At 39.1% G+C, this 10,000-nt stretch overlaps 2 protein-coding genes across 5 annotated transcripts in view; one reads left to right on the top strand and one right to left on the bottom strand.

Moving 5' to 3' along the window:
* sdhaf2 (succinate dehydrogenase complex assembly factor 2) overlaps window positions 1-2,619 on the bottom strand; it is a 4,503-nt gene extending 1,884 nt beyond the window's left edge. The window contains exons 1-3 of one of the 2 annotated variants that reach the window (XM_087839528.1): window positions 2,445-2,619; window positions 775-998; window positions 272-381 (exon numbers count right to left, since the gene is read on the bottom strand). In XM_087839528.1, coding sequence (XP_087695654.1) covers window positions 272-381; window positions 775-986 — 322 coding nt within the window. In that variant the 5' untranslated portion in view covers window positions 987-998; window positions 2,445-2,619. The remainder of the gene's footprint in view (window positions 1-271; window positions 382-774; window positions 999-2,444) is intronic. The other variant, XM_006780216.3, reaches the window with a different exon arrangement.
* A 52-nt stretch (window positions 2,620-2,671) lies between these two features.
* LOC102795402 (cleavage and polyadenylation specificity factor subunit 7-like) overlaps window positions 2,672-10,000 on the top strand; it is an 8,053-nt gene continuing 724 nt past the window's right edge. The window contains exons 1-9 of one of the 3 annotated variants that reach the window (XM_035904890.2): window positions 2,683-2,914; window positions 3,113-3,283; window positions 3,708-3,911; window positions 4,274-4,377; window positions 4,469-4,614; window positions 4,731-5,067; window positions 5,274-5,377; window positions 8,597-8,741; window positions 8,880-9,200. In XM_035904890.2, the coding sequence (XP_035760783.1) occupies window positions 3,194-3,283; window positions 3,708-3,911; window positions 4,274-4,377; window positions 4,469-4,614; window positions 4,731-5,067; window positions 5,274-5,377; window positions 8,597-8,741; window positions 8,880-9,200 (1,451 nt within the window). In that variant the 5' untranslated portion in view covers window positions 2,683-2,914; window positions 3,113-3,193. Of the gene's footprint in view, window positions 3,284-3,707; window positions 3,912-4,273; window positions 4,378-4,468; window positions 4,615-4,730; window positions 5,068-5,273; window positions 5,378-6,470; window positions 6,816-8,596; window positions 8,742-8,879; window positions 9,215-10,000 lie in introns of those variants that run through there. The other 2 variants (XM_035904892.2, XM_087839527.1) reach the window with 2 other exon arrangements.

The raw sequence follows: 10,000 nt of genomic DNA, 5'->3' as shown, positions 1-10,000 counted from the left end.
AATACATGTGGAGGGAGCTAACTGCAGGCGAGTTTGTAAAGACAGTCATTTTTTTTTTCATGTTGTAGCAGCATTCCCAACATTGTCATGGGTTGTAAGAGCAGCTGTAGGGAGGTGTTGGAGGACTTAATGAAGAGAGCTGAGTTTTGGGAAGACATTTGCAAAGCATTAAAAAATTAAAATCACTTCCAAAACAACTAAGAGCTAGAACAGAACAAAACATGAAAATGAGTCTGCAAAATTAAAAAGAAAAACACTACTTGGCTCTCACCTGTTGCCCAATAGTAGATGTCCCAGTCGTTGCTTGGTTCATTAATCAGCCTGTCATACTGCTTTAGCTGGTTCTCAGTCATTGTGTTCAGGTATCGCTTTGCAAAAAGGCTACAAGACAGAAAATTGATCAGAATCTGAAGCTTCCTTCCTGTTTTCTGAGAAAAAAATCCTTCACAATGGTAAACAAAAACTTAAAAAACAGCTCTAATGATTGAAAATGCTTAAAATATTATTCTCACATATACAATGAAATTTTTACTATGACACTGCACCGAAGCCTCATTTTAAACTCAAATGTTCTCAAGAATGTATTTAAAAAACAATGATATGAATTATTGTCACTGATCGCATTTACATTGGATTTGACTTAGGAAGGAGCAAGGATCGATGGTAGTCAAAACCGTGCTAAAAAAAAAATACTGGATGTAAACACATCCTTTAAAGCTGAGATGGATGAATGAACAACGCAGATCACGGACAAAATCAGTACAATTCAGCAACCTTAGCAATATGCAGTTCTCCAACATGCCCCTCTTGCGGCTTTCGTAGAGAAGGCGGCGTCTCTTGATGTCGATGGGCTCGCTTGGATTTTCCTTCCAAGGGGGCAAAGGGATCTCAATCAGGTCAACCTTTGTGTCTTCGGGAGAGTCCCCGCGGTAACCACGAGATGACACCAGCCCTGTGATTGCTGGTCTCCAAGCAGCCTGACACATCCCGGTTACCAGCTGATGGGACAAGCACACATTAAAAGACACATGTGATAGGTCAAATAATCCACTGTGTCTTCTGAATGTGCTGAGTCAGTACATCCGATTATTCTAGTTACTAACAAACATTGTATTTGGGCAAGATTGTGGTAGCAATTATTATCTAAAAGCTGTCCTGTGGGTTATTCAATCCAACTAACTATTCATCAAAGTCTGAAAAATACACAATGAAAATTACGTAGGGAATCACAGTCTGACAGTCTGAAGTCTTTTCTGCTTTTATAATTCCATCAGTCTTGACAAGATCTCCAACACCACTGGCTGAAATGCAGGCATAAGACCTGCTGCCATCGATCTTCAGTTAAGTCCTTGTGTAACTTGGCAAACTTCAGCCTTTTCTCATGTTTTCCCTTCTTTAATGATGGCTTCTTGAGAGCCACCCTTCCACATTCCTGGTGAGGCTTCAGTGAATAGTAAATGTGTCAACTGAAGGATTGGATGCATCTCTTGAATCAGGTCTTTTTTCCCTGCTTTTCTTAAGGACCGAACTTTCAGACACTGTTCACCTGTTGCGTTTTTTGTTTTTAGACCTGACACTGTCCTCCAATTTTATAGTTTCCTCAAATTTTGTTTTTAAGGATACACTTGATATCCCACTGAGGTATGTTAAGTTTTCAGCTAAAAGCTCTCTGGAAATCAACTTGTTATTAGAAAAATCCAATTTTATGCCTTTCAAACTGTACTTTCATCAGTTTAACTGAAGAAATAGGACCAATTATGCGTTTTTGCGTCGGGCTCCTTGATTTAGGTGCATATTTTATGCTTGCATGAATGGTAAGTGAGTATTTAGCGGCTTAGCAAAACAGGTAAAAAGACTGGAGTGAAAAGGAGTGGGGTGGGGGGCTGGGGAATGTTAATTTTAAAAAGAAAATGGAAATACTTCCAAAAACCTAGGAAAACTATTCCTGAAGGCACTTTAACTCTATGGAAGCAAATTTGAAAGAAGTGAGGGTTGGTTCAAGGCTTTATAGTATAGTATAGTATATACCAATGCAAATCATATAATCTAAAACGTTTCTTTCTCCCCAGTTTCAGTTTTCGCTTTTAGCTATCTATAATAATATTATAATAACTATGATGGCTTGGAGTCCTAAAGATTTGCTGCTAAACTAAAATAAAGAAAGCAGAGGGTAATTGCATAATCTGAGACTCTCGGTGCACTGTTGTACAACTGTCCTCCAAGGGGACAACCTCTGCACCAGAACTAAATCAACCCTGACAATAATAATGCCACATCCTCGAGACATACTGAACCGTTTGTTTAATACTATTAAGTCTGTTACTGCGTCCTGTTATTGAACATTAAACGTACTAACGCTAAAATGTTTAGAATTAGACGGCGAGCTCTGACGTTACGACGGCCACAGATTCAGATTTCAAGCAACAAATACACAAATTACTCGCTAGCTCACCCTTTTCGCGACAATAGAAGACAGCATTTTAACCCAGCTTCTTTTAAGGTCCACAAATTTGACGAAGATCCGTCTCCCCTGTCGAAATCTTTCTGCTGTCTGACAGAAATTACACAAGTACGGTCACAGGAAACTACCGGAGGGAGGGCTGTACACAGCCCACACGTGGTTTTGTTTAACTGCAGGAAAACGTAGCTGGCGTCACAGTTGGGCCTTTAGAGGTTATATAGTTAATCTGTGTATTTATTTATTTTTCGTACTCAAAAACAAATGCATTAGCTAAATACATGTTTGACCCTTTACCAAAAACTAAACCAACTTGACTACAGGAACTAAATGTCGATTGTTGTTTTCAGCCGGTGAATATGTCAGATGCACCAACTGCCAGAGTAGCAACATTAGCTTTAGCTGATCAGAGAACGAATGAGAAGTAAACTGGTCGCTCGTGCTGTGAAATACCTTGTATGTTTGTGAAAGTTTTCATCAAAATTCAGTTTTCTTATAATTTATTTCCGCGGACTGTATTTTCGGTTTGTCACACTCAGTTTTAGCCACAATATGTTTATTTTAAGTCCAGCGGAACATTAACGTTAGCTAACAAAATAAGGAAAAGTGAAATTTTTGAAGTCTAAAAGTGTATCCTTTGTGTTAATTTCTAAGGTGTGCATGTGCGAGCTGCACTTAAAACAAATAACAATTACTAGCTGGATTGCAAGTAATTAATTATCTTCGGCCCACGGGATGGCTGCTGCAGGACGAGAACATGCAGCTGGACCAAGCACCGATGACAAAGATATAGATCTATATAGTGACCTGAATCAAAACGATGAGGTGAGTCTGGCATTGAAATCAATGCAAAAAAAGGGTCAGTGTATGAAACGATCAAACATAGTGTTTATTGAAACAATCGGTCAAAAATAAAACTGCGGTACATATCTTCCTAGAAGGAAGGTGCCACATCCTTTAATCTTTTTTTTAATTTTACGTTATCTAATACTGGAATATATGTTAGTACGTTTTTGAGCTACTTAAAACTCACCCATGACATGAAAAATACTTAACTAAAAGGATGAAATTTAACAAAGAACCGATTTGGAATAGTTTCTTTGGGCTTTAGTTGTATATTTCTTTAGTTAAATATTTTTTAAAAGACAAAATTAGCAGAGTTTGTGTGTTGAAAAGTAAAGGTGGTCATATGCAGCATTGACAAGACTTTTGCCCAGTGCTGTAATTATTATTTTTCTATACTTCACAGGATTTGGATAGAATTGCAGAAGCAAATGAACTTTTTGATGCCGTTCTAACCGGTTCTGTTAACCAAGACAAGAATGTTGCTACCAAGGAGTCCTTACGTAAGGAGACATCAGCTAAGGAAGAGGATAAATCAACAGAAGCAAATACTCCAAAAAGAGCAAACTCTCTAAGGAGACTTTCTGTATATGTTGGGCATTTCCCATGGGTGAGTTGAGTTTTGCATTACCAATACATTTTCATCCATTTTAGAAACACTGTTAATACTAAAACATTACTGGAAAACAATAAATAATAATCTGATTTTAGATTCTTTATATAATGCCAAGACAGATAGCACACTATACCATGCTTGCCATTTGTTTACACAGTTGGCATTACTTTAGTATGTTATCAGTTTTTGTGAGGATATTAAATTTCCCAGTTCTTCTCCAAATGTGTTAAATTATTTGGAGAAACTAGCAAAGGCTACATAGATACAGTAGATGATCTGTTATACCTATAAAGTTGAATGACTTTCCCCCTACCAGTTTTTTTTTTTCTTTTTTACAAACCTTCTCATCCTTGCAGTGGGTAACTGAGAATGACCTAACATCTATGGCCAAAGGGTTGGGTGTGAAGAACATCGCAGACATCAAGTTTGCTGAGGACAGAAGTAATGGTGTGTCAAGAGGGTGAGTATTGTGTAAAATATAGAGAAACCTTTAAAAAATAAAGCATTTTTGTATTTTTCTTTAAAATTTTATCTCCTACTCTGTGATGCAGCTTTGCAGAAGTGGTGATAACGTCAGACGAGTCACTAAAACTAATGTTGGAAAAATTACCACAGTGTAAAATCAACGGGGAAAGGATAGACTGTCGCTATGCCACTTGTCAGAACCTTGCTTTTTTTGAAGAGGAAGCAAACAAACGTAAGGGGAAGACGACTCTCGGACCCCCCACACACACACACACACACTGATATTTAGTTTGTATTACTAAATGTCAGGATAACATTTTTCATGGAGATGTATTTTGTTTTTTTCAGGTGTACCCTTGCGATCTAACAAAGAAACCAAGGAATCTGATTCGTCAGATGAGAGTCTCTCAGTATTATTAGCACAGAAGACCACCCCGTCTGCTATACCTCCACTTTTTCCATCACATCCACTTGCTAACAGCTTTCCTCCATTACCCGGCCCTTCTTTTGGTCATCCACCTCCCCTGTTTCCACATATGCCACAAACAATCGCTCCGCTCATGGCAGCCCCGCTGTTCCCTCCTCATCCAGTCCCTGTCCCAAGCCACCCATCTCTTGGTATGCATCCCCCATACTTCAGCCCAGCACAGGATGGGCACAGCAGCAAAGCTTACAGCCAACAAAAGTGAGAACACATTATTTAATTTTTATAGCCACTGACACACTAAAGGCATTTACAGAGAGATGAGATTAAACCTCCAGTGGAACGTGAACCAATGAGCAGGATGCAGAGAGGCATAAATGAGAATAGAGATTACTTATGACTAGAAGTTACGAAAAAGAAAACATTGAAACATTAGTTACTTTTACTAATAACTGTCTATTTTACAGAAACACACCTAAAAGTTCAGATCAACATTTGGAGGAGCTTATGAATAGAAACAGAACCATTGCCAGCAGTGCCATCACAAAAGCTGTGAGTGGTGCAACAGCTGGTAAGTATAAATGCATATGGGACACAGTTTTTTTTTTTTATGCTTATTATCTATGATTAACAGACAGTTGGAGAAACACTCAAAATCTAAAGTTGTTCCACACAACTTGCACTTGAATTAGGAAGCACACATACAGTGGGGCAAAAAAGTATTTAGTCAGCCACCGATTGTGCAAGTTCCCCCACTTAAAATGATGACAGAGGTCAGTAATTTGCACCAGAGGTACACTTCAACTGTGAGAGACAGAATGTGAAAAAAAAAATCCATGAATTCACATGGTAGGATTTGTAAAGAATTTATTCGTAAATCAGGGTGGAAAATAAGTATTTGGTCAATAACAAAAATACAACTCAATACTTTGTAACATAACCTTTGTTGGCAATAACAGAGGTCAAACGTTTACTATAGGTCTTTACCAGGTTTGCACACACAGTAGCTGGTATTTTGGCCCATTCCTCCATGCAGATCTTCTCAAGAGCAGTGATGTTTTGGGGCTGTCGCCGAGCAACACGGACTTTCAACTCCCGCCACAGATTTTCTATGGGGTTGAGGTCTGGAGACTGGCTAGGCCACTCCAGGACTTTCAAATGCTTCTTACGGAGCCACTCCTTTGTTGCCCGGGCGGTGTGTTTTGGATCATTGTCATGTTGGAAGACCCAGCCTCGTTTCATCTTCAAAGTTCTCACTGATGGAAGGAGGTTTTGGCTCAAAATCTCACTAAACTTGGCCCCATTCATTCTGTCCTTAACACAGATCAGTCGTCCTGTCCCCTTGGCAGAAAAACAGCCCCATAGCATGATGTTTCCACCCCCATGCTTCACAGTAGGTATGGTGTTCTTGGGATGCAACTCAGTATTCTTCTTCCTCCAAACACGACGAGTTGAGTTTATACCAAAAAGTTCTACTTTGGTTTCATCTGACCACATGACATTCTCCCAATCCTCTGCTGTATCATCCATGTGCTCTCTGGCAAACTTCAGACGGGCCTGGACATGCACTGGCTTCAGCAGCGGAACACGTCTGGCACTGCGGGATTTGATTCCCTGCCGTTGTAGTGTGTTACTGATGGTGACCTTTGTTACTTTGGTCCCAGCTCTCTGCAGGTCATTCACCAGGTCCCCCCGTGTGGTTCTGGGATCTTTGCTCACCGTTCTCATGATCATTTTGACCCCACGGGATGAGATCTTGCGTGGAGCCCCAGATCGAGGGAGATTATCAGTGGTCTTGTATGTCTTCCATTTTCTGATGATTGCTCCCACAGTTGATTTTTTTCACACCAAGCTGCTTGCCTATTGTAGATTCACTCTTCCCAGTCTGGTGCAGGTCTACAATTCTTTTCCTGGTGTCCTTCGAAAGCTCTTTGGTCTTGGCCATGGCGGAGTTTGGAGTCTGACTGGTTGAGGCTGTGGACAGGTGTCTTTTATACAGATGATGAGGTCAAACAGGTGCCATTCATACAGGTAACGAGTGGGGGACAGAAAAGCTTCTTACAGAAGACGTTACAGGTCTGTGAGAGCCAGGGATTTTCCTTGTTTGAGGTGACCAAATACTTATTTTCCACCCTGATTTATGAATAAATTCTTTACAAATCCTACCATGTGAATTCATGGATTTTTTTTTCACATTCTGTCTCTCACAGTTGAAGTGTACCTCTGGTGCAAATTACTGACCTCTGTCATCATTTTAAGTGGGGGAACTTGCACAATCGGTGGCTGACTAAATACTTTTTTGCCCCACTGTATATCATAGTATATTTTTGTCTTAGATATAATTTGAATACATGTTTTTACTAGTGATAAAAACTAAATACCGTATTGTGTACATAAGTCATTACAGACTTTATGCATTATTTGAAAGGCTCTGAAAATGCTGTTTTAATGCTAATCAGTCTGATCTCTGCAACAAACAGTACTGTGTATGTTAAAGCATTGAGCCACCCATCATTGTGTGTAGTTTGTTTTGTTTTTTTGTTGTTGTTGTTGATGTTATCCTTCTAGTGCATAGGTGTCAAACTCTGGCCCGGCCTAATTACATTTGGCCCACGAAGCCATACCAAATTACTATTAGAGCTGGCCTACTGGTATTATGCAGCTAATATGTATATATTGTTTAGTATTAAACTTTGCTTGTTCCATATTCAGTTTTTCAGCAAAACGTGTTTGAGTCCATAAGAAAAGATTGATTCTCATATCTGGAGGAAGATTTTTTTTTTCAATAAATATTAATGTTAGCCCGCGACTTTGTTCCAGATTTGAATTTTGGCCCACTGTGTATTTGAGTTTGACACCCCTGTTCTAGTGCATTAAAAAATTGAAGCCTTTACCTGTTGGGTGCTTTCCAGATGGTATTGCATGGTGGATCAAAATCTGATGATACTCATAATTCCATCAGCACTCATTAAAATCCCAACACCTCTGGCAGAAAAGAAGCCCCAAATCATGGTGGAGCCTCCACCATGTTTTACAGATGGCTGTAGACACTGTGTTCTAGTTCTTTGGTAGATTATTCCTATTTTTAAGGACATGACTTTTTATAGATAGTTTTTTTTTATTATTATTATTATTTTGGCCTGCCAGTTTTTTGTTTTTTTTTTGTCTCCACTTCAGTTCAGTTTATTGAAAATACTGCAGTTGCAAAAATTACAAGAAAGACTGGCTCCTTTGAAGAAAAATACAAAGAATAATGAGTAACTCAAGAATTTAGTACATTTAGCATATTTGTGGCAAAATAAGAAAAACCTGATTGTTTGGTTGTGGTTTAATCAGATTTGATTGTCAGTGCTTTTACAACACAATCAGTGTCTTTGGGGCCTTTAGGTTTTTGGTTATGGTTTTTCTAGCTTTGCACACTTTTAATTTCTACTTTTAACACACACTTTTGCACACTTTTAATTTCTACGTTTAAGATGAAGCTTTGGCTGGCACATTTAACAACATGCAGAGATTTATCCCAAAGCCCTCTCAGCCTTGTTTTGGCTGCGTGCTCTGGGTCTCTGTATACACATAGGTGAATCATCACCTCAGGCCAGGTTTTATGTCTTCTGACTCAACAAGCCTCCCTGCTGCTTCTGTTCCGAGATACTTTCCTATCTTTAATGAATTTTGTAGTAACTGTCGCCCATTTTCAAAAACTTTTTATTAACCCTAACCCTAGGAACTTTAAAGTGCTTCGTTACTAAACAAACAAATGCTTCTAATATCTCCCAAATTTCTACATTAGGAGACCTGCAGGTGGCCATGGAAACACTATTAACTGCCATTGCCATCATTAAGCAGTCCAGAGTGTATGGAGATGAGCGATGCCAGACGCTGGTCACATCACTCAAGGATTGTCTAGTCTCTATCCAGGGCAACTATGGCTACAGGTTTGTATAACTGCCTATCAAAATGCTGTCGTTGTTGTCCATATATGAACGTATATATACGTATGTATATGAACTAAAACTGAGGTTGGACCTAGCATTAGATTTCTTACTTTGTTACAAAACCATATTTCTTTTCAGTGAACAAAGTCGCTCTGGAAAAAGAGACCGGGACAGGAGTCGGGACCGAGAGCGAGAGCGGGACAGAGACAGGGAATGGAGCCGAGACCGTGAAAGAGACCTGGAACGGAGTCGAGAGCGTAATAGAGACCGGGAACGGAGTCGTGGCAGAGAGCGCGATAGAGACTGGGACAGGAGTCGTGACAGAGAGCGTGATAGGGACTATTCTTCTGTTTGTGAAGATGCAGGAATGTCTCGAAGACACCTGGAGCACTCCTGGAGTGGAGAAAGGGAAAAGGCATATTCACGGGAACGGGAAAGACACAGAGATCACAGAGACAGGTACCACTAATTAGGTAAGTTTTTCACTAATATTAATTTGTACACTACAGTTATATTTTACCATCAATCAGTTTCACGTTTTTGGAATATCTACTATTTTTCCAGTAGACATTTTGACCTCTGATGGAAGGAAAGCCCAGGTGTGTTCCACATAGGTTGCATTCCAATATTGCTAACTCACTGGAACAACTTACTAGAACAAATGAGCCATTTTTTATTTCACCTTTTGTTTTTCTTATGGTGACAAAAAAAAACACAAGTCGCCTGCTCTCAAGAAGTTCTGTCATCCGTGTTAGGTTTCTCATTACACAGTAATAAGTACAAAAAACTTAAATAAGACTTACAACATCTTTTAGTTTGTTCAGTAAACCTGATAATGCAGATTTATTCATGTAGAGCACAATAACTGTGCTTTACTTTCTTCAACCTTCAACAATTTGTTCAGGAATTTAGCAGCACTTTGTGCTGTGATGTAATAGTAGTTTATTATTTAGTGTCAGTTTTTTCATTTTGGTTTATAAATGTATAAAAGCTTCTTATAGCTAATATCTTCTCATATTAAAAGTACTTTTCATCAGATCTGAGGCCTGTACTATGAAAAGAAGTAACTTCAGCAGTAAAGTTCACATCTGTCACTTATGGTTTAATATGAACTTGGAGAGATGGTTAAGTGTTACCTGAGTGTATGTTGTCCAGAGAGCAGGCGCTCCATTACATTTCATAAATGTTTGTAGAAGCAGTCTGCATGACTAAGGGCTTGATTTCATACATCTATGGTCATGGAAGTGATTGAATATCTA

This window comes from Neolamprologus brichardi, chromosome 1 (assembly GCF_056152115.1).
Source record: "Neolamprologus brichardi isolate AB-2024 chromosome 1, ASM5615211v1, whole genome shotgun sequence".
NCBI lineage: Eukaryota > Metazoa > Chordata > Actinopteri > Cichliformes > Cichlidae > Neolamprologus > Neolamprologus brichardi.
The sequence above is the reverse complement of the archived record's forward strand: the minus strand, read 5'-3'. Positions and strand labels throughout refer to the sequence as shown.